Raw genomic sequence first — 18,575 nt, forward strand, 5'->3', positions numbered from 1 at the left:
GAATATGGAAATCAGGTGTGAGGTCCGTAGTCACTTCACCTGATCGCAGCGTTTTATTAAAATGACCTGGTCTTAGTCTAAAATGTTGGTCTGATAAAACCTTCAAATCACTGAAACTGGAGTTGTGGGGTTTTTATTCAAACAGCAGCGTAACCTGAGAAGTGTGTGTGTGTGTGTGCGCAGTGCTTCCTGTTGTGTGTTTCAGGCGCTCCGTCATTGGGAGGTGGTGGAAGATGCATGAGGCAGCCCTACTACTACATATGTAGCTATTGTGTTACTGTGAAAGCATGCTTCATATGTAGCAAAAAGTACTTACAAAATACTGTTATCTTGTACTACTATGTGTACTTTTGTAGCAGCGCGAGGTCTATTTTAATGGTACGGTATTTGACGGAAAGTTGCACTAAACCAACCCAGAGCACTTGAAGGGAGTGTTGTACGCTGGACAATCAGCAGGGTTCATGCACAGGTTTGGAGAAGTCTGGAAAATAAATTTTGTTACTTTGAAATGTTTGGGGAAAATGTGCAAGAGCTCTGAAAGGCAGAGAGAAAACAGCTTGAGAAGTGGGTGAAAACATAACCGAACAAGTATTCTAACTGGAGTTAACGTTAGTTTGATTATTTCATTCTGACTCGACTACATTTCGTGATGAAGTTAGTTTTCTGTTGTGTGAAACTGTTTCTGCGCCCAGTTTGATATCCTTGAGTTCATCCTGTTTGTCTGTAGGGATTTCGTTTGCAGAAGTAATCTCTAGTTTTGTGCCTTCACTCAAAAACTCTGTAGTCTGTATAACACTGTGCAAAATGCAATACTGTGAAGAACTGGAATACTTTTTATGTTGAAACTTGTCGGTCTGTGTGATAACCATTGAAGATTAAAGATACAAACATGACACCAACATTATTACCATATTTTGTTTTTATTCAAGTGTTGTGGATTTTATTTTTTATTGAAGCAACTTTGACTCTGGAAACCTTCTCTTTAAACATAATTCCAGTTTATCACTAAAACAAGTCTGACGACAACAAACCTCCAAGTTAGTCAAACTTGTGGACCAGAAATTGAAGAGATGAAGAGTTTGCTTCCAGTTTATCCCTCAGTCACCGTACTGCAGTATTTCCATTATACGTTACTTTATAATTCTCCTCCACTACATTTATACAGCTTTACTTACTTTTCAGACTCCTATCATTGATTCAAAATACAACCGACTGATACATTATCATGTCTTATCATAGATTAACCTACTTCCAGTACATAAAGTAGGTCAAACCAAGCATTAATGCATTAATAATGGGTCTTTCTGCATGAGTACTTTTACTTTTAGTAATGTAAGTGCACTCTGATGCCCATACTTATGTACTTTTACTTAAGTAAAATGTTGGAAAACATGATTTTAAGTATTTCTACACTGTGTATTACTACCTTTACTTGACTTCTGAATACTTCTTCCACAGCTGGTGTTTATATGATTAAATAGTGGAACAGCGTGCCGGGTGATTGGAGGTGTGCATCTGCACCATCTTCTTAACAAAAAGCCTTTACTTTATTTATTTGTGTGTGTATTCTTGTTGTGTATGTGACACAGTAATCTGTATATTGTTGAGTATCATTAACATGAGATGAGAATGTTTATGTTGTGGGAGTTGTAATATACTGACATGTAAACTGTCACTTGGACCTGTATTTCAGTTGCCTTGCTGCAGTACTGACACATGGCCACATGGTGTCACTGTCTCCTGCTACAGGAAGCCAGAGACTTGTGTGTTGCCCTGTTCACTGAGTGGGTTGCATCAGGACAGACTGGCTTTATGCGCTTTCTTCTTCTTCTTCTTCTTCTGTAATTGATTTCCCAGAATGCCTGCTGTATTTTCTGATCCAACACATAGGGCCTTTAAATAACTGGTGCTTTTCTGTATTTCTGCCCATTTGTTGTGAATACTTGACGTCATGTTTCCAAAGCATATCATCAGTTTGTATTTATGTTAGCGATGTGAATCAAAGGAGGGCGACGTTGGTCTGTTGGGCTCCTGGTTGGTTGGTCGGACCGCCACTTTGGTCCAGACAAAATGTAATCCAAGCAATATTACCAAAGAACCTCCGATTTGTAATTAAGTAGAGCTCTTGAGTAAATGTACTTAGTTGGATGACATGTGGTGTGTGAGCATCCACATATTTCATTTGTGATGATGGTGGTGATGATGGTGATGATGGTGATGATGGTGATGATGGTGAAACCAGGGCGCGTTCATCAGCAGACACAAACACACCCACACACACACACACACACACACACACACACACACACACATGATGATGAGGACGACGATGACAATGTCTCCACACTGGCTATATTTGACATCAGCTAATAATATGACTGCAGAATATCACACATACACACACACACACACACACACACACACACACACACACACACGCTGACTGGACAAACCAGACGTCAAGTGGCTCCCAAAGCCCCAAACACACTTTGTGTTGATTGGTTTCGTTTTGTTTACACACACAGACAACGGTAACAAGAATATAACGACAGCATTATTATCTGTGAAACGTGGTTTAAAACACATTATTATTTCACTCCCTGTTAGTGTTAGAGCCCAACAAATACTGTTTGCTTGAGACCAGTACTGATATTAATACTTGAGCGTTAACAAATAATCTGATCATGGATGACGTTTAACATAAACACATAAACCTTTTTGATCAGGATCCCTAAAATGTAGGAAATTAAATTTCAGCAACTATAAACTTTTTTCTTTTAGAACTATAATAAATATTAAATGATGTATTGAGGAAAATCCTTTATTAAGAACATTAAATTACTTAAATTTTTATGTATATTTTGGTGTGAGAACAGTAACATCCCGCCTGATACAGCCGTCGGACTTTAATTAGTATTATTTTGGGGCATATTCCCAAAGAAATTGGTGTTTAATGAAATATCACATACATGCTGCAAACAGCAAACCTGGGGTCAAGTATTATTTATATTTTATTAATATTTTGTTTCTAATTATAAGATCAGCCACAGCTCAACTCTGCCTGAGAGCCTCCCAGTGGGTTAATGTGTGTGTGTGTGTGTGTGTGTGTGTGTGTGTGTGTGTGTGTGTGAGTGTGAGTGTGAGAGAACACAAGGAAGTGATTACCATGACAACACAGTTTTTATTCCCAGGCGCTGGTGACTGTTTGAGCCTGAGGGAAAACACAAATATGTTGAAGTGGTAAAACTCAAGATGCTCAGTGTTTATTTCTTTATTTCAGTCTTGACTGAAGTTACGCAGCTGTCATCAGTGGATGTTTCTCACATTGCAGTGTGGAAACAGCTTTTTAAAATCTCTGACGTGTGGTTGTCACCTTTAACAGACGTGGTCGAGTACTTCTGCATCTCCTCTCACTCGCTCTCTTATTTTGTCTTTCAGTATGTCTGCGCTTCGTTAATAAACCGGCAGGTTTCCGAACGCAGACGGATGTAAAAGAGTTTTACTGCAGAAACTCTCAGAGGTTACGTCTTGAAACAGGTTCTGATCACACAATTGTTTTTGTCCAGGAACTTTTATATTCCACTCCTTCTAATATCCTGTTTTTGTGTCCTTCTAAAATGGAACGACATCTTTTATTTCTTCATTTTTTTGTCCATGTTTTTTCTCGATCGCCCTTCATGATCCGTCATTTCGTCCTCCACACTTTGCGCTCTCTCATCTGCTTCTGCACGTCATAATATAACAGCATGAACTATCCTTTTCCTTGTTCTGTAATGTAAATGAATAAATGGTGGATATTTCTTTTAGAAACCGTTTCCTTGAAGTTGTCTGGAAACGATCAGTACTTTGAAAACAGTGATGAAACCTTCCAGAACAATCATCTACAGCTATTGGATGCAGTTCGAGTTTTAACTTTACATTTGAATCCTTCAGAATGATGAGATCTGCTTTCTCAGCAACTCGTCCACCAAATGGTTCATTATATTTCTTCTTGTTTCTTTTGTGACCCACTTCGTTCTGTGTATTTGCAGAAATAGCTGGGGGAGGACCTTGGGTGCAGGGCAGAATGTTAAATGGCTTGTTATGTTATGGTTCCTAACTGCATTACAGCGTGTCAATAAATCCTGCAGGCTGGTGCGTATCTTTCATGGAGAGAGTAAACACGATAACACGACACTTTGACGTCACCGCGGAGGCTCGCACGACGCTCGGCCGTGAAATCATCGCTTTGACGTCGGACAATCTCTGCAGAGCAAAAAGTGTTTTCTGAAACTGTCACGCAGCCGTATCAGCGTGAGCATCTACAGATTGTCACCCCGCAGGCCGGCTACCATCTGAGGCCATGTGGGCCGCAGATAACAGATTTCTGCAAGCAGAGACGCACACCGACCTGTTGTTGCACAGAGAGCCAGGAGAGAACGCAGAAGGCTAATTTTACATGAAAGACTCTGGAGTTTGTTCTTCTAATTGACGTGTCTGACACATAAAGCAGCAATGATTGTGCTGTTCACAGTATTTGTGGCAGATTTCTACACAGAAGGTGCAGTAAAGCCTCTAACGCTGGTGCAGTTAATGTCTGGGGTAAACCAGTTCGTCATCTACTTCCAAAGTAAAACCCAGGGTTGTGTGTGATGTCAGTAGCTGCATGTGAAGGTTCCCTGTGGGACTCTTTGGCCTCCGGATCCAGTTTCCTGTCTATACCCGGTGGACCAAAGCCCTTGTCACAAAACACATTTGGATCCACTCAAGTTGAAGTGTCTGAGGGGACAACGGCACGCAAACCTCAGTTTAGCCTTATTTAGCTCTTACAAACACAGATTTGTGATCGGCACAGCGCCGTGGTCATCGGGAGAAAACTGCTGCATGAAGCAGAGAACAGAAGAGATGTAGCTACCTGCAGGGCCGGGTGGGACTGATGAAGTAAGATGTCTTTACTGGTGCAGAAGAGTCTGGATCTTAAATAGCTCCATTAGTGAATTTACTGCAATCTGCAGACAAAAGGCAGCTGAAATCCTTCCACCCTCTGAACCTGGAGGCTGTCAAACTTCTTCTCTTGTGCACAATCATCCATTACAAATCAGCTGAACAGTATTATGTCTCTTTAGTAGGTTTTGTAACTATTTAGTTCGATGTGGGAGCGTGTGCTCTCTGTGATCTATGCTATGATCAGTCAATCTTAATTTCCCACGATCCCTTTCACAAGTGTCACAAGCAAATGAACTCCCGTCACACGATGGGAGAAGCTGCTAGAGAGGGGGGTCCGACCGCAGACCTCACGCCCGGAGACTCCGGAGTCCAGACTCGGAGAAGGTTGACGCACAAAGACGGATGTATAACTTCATTTCACAGCAACACATCCAGCAGTTGTTGAGACATTTCACCCAAAACCGCAAATGTCAACCTCATGGTGGCGCTAGAGGAAAAATCAGAAGATGTTATCAGCATTCATCCACTGGGAACCATGCAGCTAACATTGTCTTCGAGAACCTAAACAGGACTGTTACTGCAGCTGAGGCTCATGGGTATTGTAGTATTTGGAGCCACAATCCTGCAGATATGTGCAGGTGTTAAACTGAAACTCTGTGCCTTTACTTCTTCAGGAGATGGAGGTGAAAACAAACTTCATGACCAGTAAGAACAGGACGAATGATTACAGCACGAAAATCCAGTTTCAGAGTTCACGTGTTCATCTGTCCTTTAGGTGGAGTACATCGTAAAAAAGAATCTGTAGTCTACACACAACAACATACAGACCTTCTGCTGTTTACTGTTGTTATAAATATACAAGGCTGTGTGTGTGTGTGTGTGTGTGTGTGTGTGTGTGTGTGTTTGCCCTGACAGCTTGTTGCAGCATAATAATTCATCCTGTTTATTTGATTTGGAGGACGACCTACGCAGGGCTTCCACAGTTTGGCTCCACATCAGGGCTAAAACCGGCCCAGCTCTGAATCACGCCGTCTATTTTCAGCCTGCCTTCACTTCCTACTAATAAAAACACCATGTTGCTGTAGGAGAACTGCGACGTCACGCGCCGGCCGCACACACACACACACACACACACACTAGCGAGTATTTTCGGCGTGTAAACGAGGCCTTCATGTCACATTGTGAGTAGGTGGGTGTCAAACTGATTTTACGAGATGCAGGCAGAAGACTGTGGAGCTGAGGGGAAGTGAGGAGGTGAGCTGTGTGGGGGCGGGTGACATCTCCATGGACGGAGCTGTCTGTGTCCTCGTGATCACCAGGTTCACTCACACAGCCTCGGTGCAAATTCTCTTTCTGTTGTGGGTATTAAAAAGTCAACATGAGGGCGTCCTGGTGGATCAGCGGGCAGGAACCGCATTCTGGATTGAAATCCGGCTACATGTCATAGATTATCTGTACAGTCACCCATGAATGACCCGCTTTGCAGTGTGGTTCAAGATCAACGAACCTCCCATACAGAGTATCCTCCTTTGCCAAACAACATGGGTTTGACATCTTTTCCCTCACAGATCAAATCAATCGAGAGGAGAAACGCAAAATCTGATGACAAAAGACAGAACGGGTCTCGGTCGCATCAGTCCTCTCCCTCCCACTGCTTCCTGTTTCTCTGCTTTGATCGCAATAATAAACACAAATCAACAAATTCCACCAAAGAAATCTCTTTATCAGGCTGAATTTCCATAATGTAGGCAGTCATCTCTGTCTTTTTATGTGGGGGTGGGAGTTTCCCAGTAGAAAAGCGCCTGCCTACTTCTTTTGAACAAACACGGAGGCCACAATAAGTGAGTCACGCTCACATGGATGAGTCATTGTTGATCTTGTGGGGACTAAAGTGTGTTTCTTACCCACGAGGAAACAAAAATCTTTTTCCAAAATGGAGAAAGATGACTTCCACCTCTGGCTGGGATTATTTTAGGCGTCCAGTGTGGCCTGCAGTGTCAGTCCCGTTGATGTTTTGTTGACGGTGTCAGGCTGGATGGACGTTATCTCACCTGGTTGATTCTCCCGATTGTGTTGCTGTAATAAACATCCAATCTGCCGTTCAGCTAATGGCAGCGTGAAGTTAGAAGTCGTGCTTTGTTCCTGGTTAAAATGATGACATGTTCTGAAGATGATAGGGCTCTGATCATTTCAAAAAGTTGGTCACACAAATGTGTTCATTTGACTTGAATTTAAACTGGAAGTTATGAACACTATTGAAAATATATAAGTGAATCGTTGTTGTTTTTTGTGTAACTGAACTGTCAATGTTTGGGTTGGTTTGGTCAAGTTTGTATTTGTACCACTTGTGGAAGAAGCTATATGTTTCAACCATTTATCCATTACTGTAAGCTAACTATTTAAACTGTTTATCCAGTACTTTTAGCAAACTATTTAAACTGTTTATCTAATACTTTTAGTGAACTATTTCAACTGGATATCCAGTACTTTTAGCTAACTATTTCAACTCTTTATACAGTACTTTTAGCTAACTATTTCAACTCTTTATACAGTACTTTTAGCAAACTATTTTAACTGTTTAGCCAATACTTTTAGCTAACTGTTTCAAGCGTTCATTCAATACGTTTAGCAAACTATTTCAACTGTTTAGCCAATACTCTTAGCTAACTGTTTCAACTGTTTATCCTCTACGTTTAGCTAACTATTTCAACTGTTTAGCCAATACTCTTAGCTAACTGTTTCAACTGTTTATCCAGTACTTTTAGCTATTTCAACTGTTTATCCAGTACTCTTAGCTAACTGTTTCAACTTTTTAGCCAATACATTTAGCTAACTATTTCAACTGTTTATCCAGTACTCTTAGCTAACTGTTTCAACTTTTTAGCCAATACATTTAGCTAACTATTTCAACTGTTTAGCCAATACTCTTAGCTAACTATTTCAACTGTTTATCCAGTACTCTTAGCTAACTGTTTCAACTGTTTATCCAGTACTCTTAGCTAACTGTTTCAACTTTTTAGCCAATACATTTAGCTAACTATTTCAACTGTTTAGCCAATACTCTTAGCTAACTGTTTCAACTGTTTATCCAGTACTTTTAGCTATTTCAACTGTTTATCCTCTACGTTTAGCTAACTATTTCAACTGTTTAGCCAATACTCTTAGCTAACTATTTCAACTGTTTATCCTGTACTCTTAGCTAACTGTTTCAACTTTTCTGCTCACATTTTAACCAGTTTTCACTGCACTCTCAGTTGTAGGTAGGCTAATGGTGTTCAGGTGTTACAGCGGACTCATATTTTGAATCAAATTATAGCAGCAAGATGTTGTTGAAAGGACATCTTTGTCTGATGTCTAAACAACGTTCATATTTGATTGAAAAGTAAAAGTTGAAAAGACAGCCATGCTAGGAGCTCTGTGAGGTAACATTTAGGCAGCAGCAGAAAAGCTGCCTTTTGTGTTTTTCTCTAATGATCTTAATTCACGACATAGACCTATTCTACTCAGTCAATGTGGGAACCATCACAAGTGCTTTGAGTTGCGGCGCAGCCCCTTTTGTTTACATCCTGATCAAGAATTGTTTTCGAAGTCATATTTTAAGACTTTAACTATGTATTACAGATGTATTTAAAGAAATGTATGTGCCTGCTGGGAACTAGAAGGTCTCATCTCTGCTCCTGGGTTTTCCCTTCATTGTCAGTGCAGTTGAGACATTACATATGTTGACTATATTTGAGTAATGACAGGGGGCAAAGATCATTAAAAGTTAAATATTGTATGGCATGCTGGGTATTGTAGTGCATTGTCTTAGCAGTTAGTTGGATTGAAAAGTAATCTCTTCATTCACAGAGAGGCCGTTAAAGGGTTGTATGAAGGAATGTGACCACAATAACAACTTGATTTTGACAATATTTTATTGAAACTTCATTTTGTCCCAGTGAGCACAGTGCTGATGGCCGATTGACTACATGTCCCACAATGCACGAGGTGTAAAGTGTGACACGCTGCCTGGTGCGGACGTGTTTGACAGTTATTCAAAAATGGGGTGCTGAAGTTGATAAGACTGATCGCTTCTGAGCGTCTGAAAATCACCCACACAGATTCATATTATCACATGTTGTGTTATTGTAACAGGAACAAATCCTCTCAGGGAAGAAACGCGACTTCATGAACACGTGAAGGAGCAGAAAGAAGACAACCGAGCAACGAACGTGAAGTCGGGCTGACCAAAGAGACGGAAAACAGCGGGGTCTCACTCCGCCGTGACTTCTGGCTACCACAGCGTCATCAAAATGCGCAACGCCTCTGTGGAGTAACATTCATCATTTTTGTTGTATGAAAAAATCAAAGAAAATAATTTTAAGGAATCACTCTATTCTTATTCAAATTATATTTACACTGATTTTTACAATGTGATGTGTTCTTAATGTATATGGTGACAACTGCCATTCATTTGTACTTGTGTTTTGAAAATCACAACATATAAGCTTTTTATGTTAAACAAACTCACAAAATTGGGTTTATTCTGACCAAACACTCATATTACTTTGAGCTTCAGTCAACATATATTTTCCTGTTGCTCCGTTTGGTTGATTTGACATTAAAAGGCCAGATTTAATCTTGTGTGCCCAGGATAACACACGGTGCAGAACCTATTTCCACTGCAGTCTTTGATAAAAATATATATTCACACTTGGGCTCAGATTTGGGGGAATAAATGTTAGTCGCTCTTTCATCATTATTTCATTTTTTTATGTTTCTAAATTTATTGTTCGTCAATGTGAAAAACACCCTGATTGATTTTTCATATGAAAAAGGTATTTATGTTTGTACATTTTTTTTTAGGTGAAATCAGCCTCAGAAACAGTTCATACTACAAACATCCAAAATCCTAAAATCCTACGGAGAATGTCTGCGGAGTGAGCCGTCCTGCTTACAGACGATCTTTGGCGCTAGCTAAAGGGCTACCGCTAACGGGCGACGAGTGGAGACCGGCTGCGCCGTTCCCCGCTTCGGTATGATGCCAGGTGACAGCAACATGACCTCCATCGTTCAGAGAGTAGCTCGGCAGGCCCTCGTCACCTTCAGGAGCCCGCCCCGGGTCGGCGAAGAGGCCGGGAAATCCTTCCTGGAGAACCAGAACAAACTAAAGAGCCTGATGACGGAAGTGCGAGCGGCGGACCTGAAGCTTGTCCCGCGGAGAGCCGACGACAGCTCGCCCGGCGTGCCCCCTCCGCACCCGTACCACCACGGCGCGCCCCCGGTCACCTACATGCATATCTGCGAGACGGACCACTTCAGCATGGGGGTGTTTCTGCTGAAAAGCGGCGCCTCCATCCCTCTGCACGACCACCCGGGGATGCACGGCGTGCTCAAAGTCATGTACGGGAAGGTCAGGATCAGCTGCTTTGACCGGCTGGAGCGGCCGGCCGGCAGCCCGCAGGTGGCGCCGCCGCTCCCCCCGGCCCAGATGGACGCTCTAAGGCGCTCCGTGCTTCGCTCCACCGGGGAGTACACGGAGGAGAGCGGCCCGTGCGTCCTCACCCCTGACCGGGACAACCTCCACCAGATCGACGCCGTGGACGGCCCGACGGCGTTCATGGACATCCTGGCCCCGCCGTACGACCCGGACGACGGCAGGGACTGTCACTATTACAAGGTTCTGACGGAAGCGGAGGTTAAAAACACCGAGCAGAAGGAGAAGGAGGTCTGGCTCATGGAGATCTCGCAGCCTCCGGATTTCTGGTGCGGAGGGGAGCCGTACCCGGGCCCGGAGGTCTGCCTCTGATCCATCTGACTGACCTGCAGCCGCTAAATGTCTTCTTTTCTCGGGCTGGTCTGGTTTATGCACCCTGTAGAGGCACAAGGCCGGGACAAACTGGGCTAAATGGGGGGTCACTCTAAATCATGAATCCACGTGTCTGTAGCACGTGAAGGTTTTGCGGGATATTGGAGGGTCAGCTGGGGGCTGGACTACAGACCACCTGCTCCTTTAGGGGAATGATGCAGCACAAAATGACATGGCCTCATTGTTGGCTATTGTTAACAGCCAGAACTCAAAGGTGAAATATAATAAGTCAAGTTTCCATTTCACATGAAAACAATTGGAGCCCCAGACAATACTAACCCCCCCCCCGCCCCATCACATCTTCCTGATGCGTTGTGATCCGTCTCCTGTGTTGTTGGTCGGGGCAGCGGTCTCTGAAATGTCCTGGACCATGTCGGAGAGGACGTCTGAGTCTCTGAGTTTAGAAGCAGCTAAATCTCAGGACAGTAGTGTTGATTGACGGGGGATGGGGGGGATTCACCAGGGACACAGAGGGGGTCGGGGTCTCATGATGTACCTCTGAAAATGTTTCACCACATGCACCTCTGGCTTTATCTGATGGATCTAGTGTCATTAAAGGTGGTGTCATTTTGTAAACCAATATAGGAGCATATCGTCCGCCAGCTGACAGAGTTAATGACCGAAAAGCACCAAAATTGGAGTCACAAATGACGTGAGCAATATCCTGAGATAAGACCCTGTGAGGTATTGTGGGTGGGAGATAACAAGGAGTGACGACTTAATGATGTGCAGGGTGCTAATGCTGCATTCAAGAAAAGTCTGAATTTTGCTGCTTGCATTGGTCAAAGTCTTCAAAAGTTTCCGATTCCAAAATGGAAACCTCTGAACGTTTCACTCTCAGCATTATACAACACTTTTAATCACCTTTAGACACACTAAATTTCAGCTTTCAGTGTTGCATGACCTTCAGTATAAAGCTAATGATATTTGTTATACTAACAGCTGCTGTCTGTTGCATGAGGGATGCAATGCATGCGTTGTTGCACGCTGCAGCGCTGAAACACGATAGTTGGGGTTATAATCTACTGGTTGGGAATTCCTGACTTCTGACTGCATCTTGAATGCAGCATTACAAACAACAGTGTCCTGTCAGTTGACCTGTTGTCTCTGTTGTCCGGGACCGTGGAGGGACGTGGAGGGACTGTGTTTTAATCGTCTTCCTGCTTCAGGCTTTGTGATGTTCGTTCCAGTCGGATGAAGAACTTCTTCAGGTCTCTTTGGAGACTAAAAATATCTAAAACTGCAGTTTTTTTTCTGGCTTTGTGATTGATCCTCAGGGCTGTTTGTGATTTGTATTGCTGACTGATTTTCAGGAGACTGTCGGCCGTCTTCACCACAAGAAAAGGTTGAAGAGAGAGAAGAAGAGCTTTGCACTGAGTCAAAAGAAGGATCATAAAAAAGGTTTTCGTAACAGAGTTGGAGGTCTCATTCAGAAAAGTGTGTATTCATTTGAAAAAGGGGGGGGGGGGGGGGGTGACAGTAAAGCACTTATAGTCACATTGGAGAATTAGACTGTAAACCTAAATGTGAAATGATGCTTTTCGGATAACTTTTAGCTCAGAACGTAATTTTGAAAAGAAACTTGATGCTACAAACTCTTCATGAGAGCGGAGAATGAGTGCTGTGCTGTGTGTTGTATCACTGTGGGAGAACACAGGGTCTGATGTTTCCCCATCAGCAGAAAGCTCTTTAAATCAGGCTGTAACAAACTGTACCTGTATCCATGTCTCGTTCCTCAGGGCGTTTCTCTGAAACATGTTGGATCAATAAAACTTTCTATTTCCATGCACGGAGCAGAACTGCAGCAGGTTGATGATTGAAGTTCCACTATCTGTCTTGTTTGGGTCCAAAAGTTAAAAGTTTAAAGTGCATTAACACAGAGCAGCTGTGGGGTTGTAAAGATTACTGCTGTTTTTTTGAGGGATTCAGGTATTAAAGTCAAATTTAAGTATACTTCTGCAAAGATGCGTGTAAACCTCTCGGCATGCGGAGAGGAGTTTTATGGGTAACTGGGTCACAAAGGAGGCGGGTTCAGAGGGAAACACTCAAACTGAGCTGGACATGTCGAGGCTTCAGTGTGCCAACATGGCTGGTTCAATGTTTTATTGAAAGCAGAAGTCGGTCTGTGTGTTGAGCGCTCCCCTTTTTGCCGTCGGCCTCTCGGCTGCACCGTTAGTGTCAGTGAAGCCCGTCCATGTCCACAGCTCTGTATGGGAGTCGGTCAGTCGGAGTCCGGTGCTCCAGTCTGCTGATGTTAGACACGATACTTCACTTTCATCGCCTTATCTGAAGATGAACCATACCAACATGGCGTCATTAATGAGTACAAAGATCCAGTTTTGGAATATGTTCTTATGTGAATAAACGTTTTTTTCGCTTCCTTTAGCCTTGTAGTTTGAAGCATACTGAGGCTTTTATCCCTAAATTTGTTTTGCATCTGTTCATGTTCACATATGTGCAGATGAAAAACCATGTTCCAGCTTTAGTGTCCCGATTTCATACTATAAACTACACGTTCTCAGGGCCTCTGTTTACCTCAACCTTTATCTTATATAATTGCTTTATATTTTCCACAGAAGGCTCCATACTGTGCGATCTCCTCCATGCACTTTGCTGTTTACATCTCTTTCACATTAAAAGCCTCCCAGTCGTTCAGAGGGCACTGTCCCTTCCCCTCTTTTGGAAGGCTTTTACTGTGAAACATCTGCAGGAAGTGTTGAGTGTCATTAGCATCAGTTTAGCATCAAAATGAGAGTTCATTAATGAGTGACTCAGAACATTAAAGGGGCCCAACTTAAGTCATGTTCATATTCAGTGTCGCTCATCAAAACTCTCTGTGTGAAACAAATGTGATGTATGTTCTTACTTTTCTTAAAAGTTTGAAACCTACATTTACTAGCAAGCAGTTTCTTCTGCCCTGCCTTTGTATTTTAAATACATACCTAAAAATGGATTTGGGATGTGGGTGTTCACTGAGTTTCAAACAAATCTCAACCTCGTGGTCCTTTTAGTGGCTCTTCTGGGGCTTTTGATAACATGACATGATCTTCCTCAACAGACTTTCAAACGTGGATGAGAAAAATAAAAGGGACATTTCAATTCCATGACAAAAGCTCCAGAGGAGCCACTAAATGGACACTGAGCTGTTCTGTAAACAATTTAATAGCATCAGACGGCAGCCGCGACAACACAACGACTCGACAAGTCAACATTTATTTGCATTGACAAGAAGCATCAGTCCAGCAGAATAAAAGCTTTAGTGCTCGACTTGTTTGCATAAAAATTATAAAACACAAAACAGAACTTTTCTTTGTCCAGTGACTCTTTCTTTCACAATCATCAGGTAGAAATGTTGGTTGGGTCTTAACGAGTGTCAACAGGTGCACACACCTGAAATAGCATCAAACCAGACCATAAAATCCCAACCGAGTTACATGTGCTGAATGTAATAATGTATAAACCAAAGTCAACTCTTCATCAGGTGCATCAATGAAACGTATTAATATATATATCATCGTTTTCGACATTTCTAATATGATACAAAAACCAGGTTAAAAAAGCTTCATTTTGCTGCATCTAGCCAAAGAAATGTCCGCTGAGTGTCCCGCCTTAGCCCCGCCCTGATTTGTGATGTCACAGTACCTCTTGGGTGCACTCTGACATCACTTTAACTTGATAGGCTCCCTCCTCTAATACTCCTTTATTTAATATTGTGTAGTGAGTGTTGTTTCTGTTTGGCATCTGTTTTTATGTTTCTATCAAAATGTTGCAGGGTGACATATTTTAGTGCCTCCGGTGTAAAAACAGCCAGTTAGATAGAAACTGTGGATCTGTCTCATTTAAATCCTGCAAAACATCCTTTAATTTTAACATGACTTGATATTTTTTCAGCTAGTTGATGGTGTTGAACAACCTGCAGCAGCAACAACCCCTCCTGCACCACTCAGACTCAGCTGACCTGCAGGATTTCAGTCTCATCTTTGCAGCCTGAATTGAAATTGAATCCCTGAGAATATGAAGCCTAGACAGTAGACACAATGCCCTGCCACAGCGCGCAGAGCACGCCGGGCACATTGTGACACACAATCTGAAACCACTTGTGTTTAAAGGAGCATTGGCACACTAACATCACCTCTTCAGCAGTGTCAACCAAACTCCCTTTACATTTCACATAATTTAACGCTAATCACCTGGACCACTGACTGATGAGTGAGGAATGATGTAGTTGAAGTGATAAATAATGAAGGCATGACCAAACACATCACTGGGAACTCTGGTTCTGATTCTCCCTGATTTTTAAAGATATGGCTTCCAAAGACATTTCTTCCATTTTTGTGAGAACAATTAAACTATAAGATTGGGGCTCTGTTGGCAGGCAGGAGCCGATCCAGTTCATGTTCGGATTCAGAAAGTTTACATTCAGCAGGGCCGTGCGCGGTGAGGATTAGGACGCAGACGACTTTTTCTCCTTCTGCCGGAGGTGAATCTTCATGTGCCTCCTCCTCTCGTCACTCCTGGCGAACTTTCTCCCGCACTGGTCGCAGGAGAAGGGTTTCTCCCCGGTGTGCGTGCGGATGTGGGTGGTGAGGTGGTCGCTGCGGCTGAAGTTCCGCATGCAGATGCGGCACTGGAAGGGTTTGTGGCCGGTGTGGATGCGCAGGTGTCGGCTCAGCTCGTCCGACCGGGAGAACCTGCGGTCGCAACTTTCCGCCGGGCACGGGTACGGTCTCTGGTGGACGGGCGTCTTGCTCGGACGGTTCGGGTACTTTCTGGGTCTTAAGATCGGCCTGAGAGGGAGGTTCTGGTGGCTGGGGAAAGCGGCGGCCATCGGACCCTCGACAACCGGAGATGGAGCACCGAGCGTAAAGTTCCTGATGGTGTTGAGAGGCGTGAGAGGCGGAGGCACCCTCAGGGTGTCTAGCGGGTACGGGAGGGATTTCCTCTCCGGGAAAGCCGTCTGGATATCTCTCTGGCAGCTCTGCTGGTAGAAGCCTCCGTACTCGGGCATGATGGACAGCAGCGCGGCGCCGTCCACAGTCGGTTTGGGCACAGAGTTGTAGGACGGAGGCGGGTGGTAGGACACGGCACAGGTGGAAGTCGCCAGGTACCCCCCTGCCGACTGGTCCTGGTACATATCCCCGCTGCAGGAATAGGAGGGGTGAGGGTGGGGGTGAGGCTGAGGGGGCGCGTACATGTGGCTGATGTCCGGCTGGCCGTGCGCCATGGTACCGTCCCCCGCGTCCGCTGCGTCTCCTCCTCCTGCGTAAATATCTGGAGATATTGAAGGCGATCCAGACACCGTGACCGGTCCCGGGGTGGTGATATCAGCGCTGACCACGTTGATGACGTCCCCCGGTGTCCACGGTCCTGCTGCGCCTCTGGAGTCTACTGAGAACTTGCCGGTAAACGCCACAGGGTGCGTGCGTAAAGTTGCCACGTACTGCGCCAAGTCTCCGTGGAGGAGCAGCTCAGGCGCGCTTTTCTCCTCGAACAGAAGGTCACCTGAAATATGTAGAGAAGCACAAATCAAGGCTCATGTGAAGCTTTCGGTTTCCTTCTTTATTACATCTTACAATCATTAGAACATCAGGCGCAATCAAAGTCTTCATTTCGTGCTTTCATCCAAACCTCCACACAGAGCAAAGACACAAACTCTTACCGCTCTCATCCTCATCGGGTTTCCCTTCATGGTCTTCCTCCCCTACAGCCTCCTCTTTAAAAACAATGGTCTGTGAGGGCAACCCCCCCTCCGCTGCGTACACATCTTTAGGAATACTATCTATAATACTGCTGAGAGACGCAGGAACTTCATCCACTACTTTAGCAGTCATTCTGTCTCTGAGGCGGAGATCAGGCGACTTTAACGGAGGAAACTAACCAATTTTCTGCCTCTCAGACGTTTTGAATATGTTCCCTCATTGTGTCTGTTCCGCCTCTCATCTCTAACAGCTCCTGGATGCTGCAGTATGGTTATAAAGGGGATCTCTGGGTGTCCCGTTACGTCATTTACCAAATATGGATTTGGGCTTTTTTTTTTTTTTTAAAAGAGGGAACTCCAGATATAGGATTGGTGGAGCTCGAGGTGACGAAACATGGAAACAATAAAAATGCCATGTTCCAGTTGAACTATACACACAAACAACTCGCGGCTGACATAAATCTGAATTCACGGATTTAATTTAAACATCAGCGCACGCCTCATGCTGCTGTCGGACTCGTGTAAAGGGGGACAAAAGCTCCATCATTCGGAATTCCGGTCACACTTTCTCCATAAATGGATTCTCCGGTGAGGTGAGAGGATCCCGGTCTCTTATATGGCTGGTATCCGGGTGCTGTCTTCGTGCCAGCAGAGCCCACACAGTGACTGCACGGAGCCGCTGCTTGTCTCTCTTGTCAGATTATTGCTTCATCATCATCATCATCATCATCATCACGGTGTCTCCTGTTGTTCAACATGCATTCATCATTTAGGTAGGATGAAGATGTAAGGCACCCAGAGAGCAGGACATGTTAGAGACTGACTGCTGGTGGAGTCCAGGGGGGGGTCTGCAGACACCACATGGGCTTATCTGACAATCACACACTTTTAACATACAATACATCCATGAAATATTTTAAATACTAATATCATTTCTCTTTTGTCTAAAAACGAAGGTGCCATTAAGCATTACAACCTCATCTCTTAGAAGAAAGACCAACACTTTTCAGACAGTGTGACTCTCCTCTTCAGTGTCTGCAGCTCTTTAAAGTAGAGAAACGGACTCTTTGTGTGAGCGTGGAGACACGAAAAGTGGAAGCTTGGACTTGTGAAACACTGAGAAGTTATCTTTGTGATCTTTAAATGTATTTATGAAAGTATAAATGTCATGTTTTTCGTGCAATATGTGCAAAAAGAAGTGGAGCGTTTGAACTGAACCGACATAATGTGGCCGGATTTTCACTGATTATTATTAATTATCATTAATAATTCACAGAAAATACAAACTTGTAGTTCTGAGCATGACTGACAGGAGCGCACCACTGCTTGGTTTTAGAAACCACAGCAACGAGAAACAACCAGGGATCCATGAAGAGGGTGTAGTTTCAGGGCCAAACCACGACCAGTCCGACACTGTGGTCCAGAGACGAACCCAAAACCAAACTTACAGAAACTCAGAAACAGTTTTTCTTCTTACACTCAGCACCTCGAGGAGACAGGCGATGTGTTCTGGTGAGAAACCCTGAACGTAAACAGACCTGGCCGCCTACATTACCCACAATGCAACTCAAACGCTGACAGTTTGGTGGGAGATTGTTATGCTCGTAGCGGCTGATGCGGCCTGCAGCTGCAGATCTCTGGTCAGCTCACGTCTTTCTAACTCCACACCAACAGACAGTTTTCAGTTTCTAACTCGTAGTCTTCAGCAGACGCTGACTCGAGTGACATCACTCGAGGACATTTATCAGACTTCCGCCCCCTCTGAGACGCTGGCGGCTTCATGCCTCTTTAAAACGAGTGCAGTCGTAAAATCCTCCCGTTTAAGATCCCTGAAATCCTCTGCAGATGTTCATGAAGCTTAAAGACTCGCAACACCTTCAGTCAGAAAGTCTATTTCTACAAAAGACAAAACATTTTTCATTTTGAAGACATCAGGAGCTTTCCTCTAGCGCCACCTTCAGGCCACAGCGAAGACAGCTTCTCACACAGGACCACGTACATTCATCTGAGCTCAGTCCTCAGAGGATGGACCCTTTTGTTTCGGGACACCTCGTGAGCTTTCTGTTTAACAGGAAAGACAACGAATCAGATGTTTGGGGTGAG

At 43.9% G+C, this 18,575-nt stretch overlaps 2 protein-coding genes across 2 annotated transcripts; one reads left to right on the top strand and one right to left on the bottom strand.

Annotated features, from left to right (window-relative positions):
- The first annotated feature begins 9,943 nt into the window (after nucleotides 1-9,943).
- Nucleotides 9,944-10,865, top strand: adob (2-aminoethanethiol (cysteamine) dioxygenase b). Its single transcript, XM_070916402.1, has one exon. It carries the CDS (start codon nucleotides 9,944-9,946, stop codon nucleotides 10,712-10,714), a length of 771 nt encoding a protein of 256 aa, XP_070772503.1. The 3' UTR covers nucleotides 10,715-10,865.
- A 4,353-nt stretch (nucleotides 10,866-15,218) lies between these two features.
- On the bottom strand, nucleotides 15,219-16,605 carry LOC139294465 (early growth response protein 2b-like). Its single transcript, XM_070916367.1, has 2 exons — nucleotides 16,434-16,605; nucleotides 15,219-16,276 (listed from the first exon to the last, which is right to left on the bottom strand). The coding sequence occupies exons 1-2, from the start codon at nucleotides 16,603-16,605 to the stop codon at nucleotides 15,219-15,221; spliced, it is 1,230 nt and encodes a 409-aa protein (XP_070772468.1).
- Nucleotides 16,606-18,575: the final 1,970 nt, after the last annotated feature.

Source organism: Enoplosus armatus, chromosome 12, assembly GCF_043641665.1.
Source record: "Enoplosus armatus isolate fEnoArm2 chromosome 12, fEnoArm2.hap1, whole genome shotgun sequence".
NCBI lineage: Eukaryota > Metazoa > Chordata > Actinopteri > Centrarchiformes > Enoplosidae > Enoplosus > Enoplosus armatus.

Coding starts and splice junctions, on each gene's coding strand:
- LOC139294465 (XM_070916367.1), bottom strand. CDS start 16,605: ATGACTGCTAAAGTAGTGGATGAAGTTCCTGCGTCTCTCAGCAGTATT. Junction 16,277..16,433: donor ACCCGATGAGGATGAGAGCG/GTAAGAGTTTGT, acceptor TACATATTTCAG/GTGACCTTCTGTTCGAGGAG.
- adob (XM_070916402.1), top strand. CDS start 9,944: ATGATGCCAGGTGACAGCAACATGACCTCCATCGTTCAGAGAGTAGCT.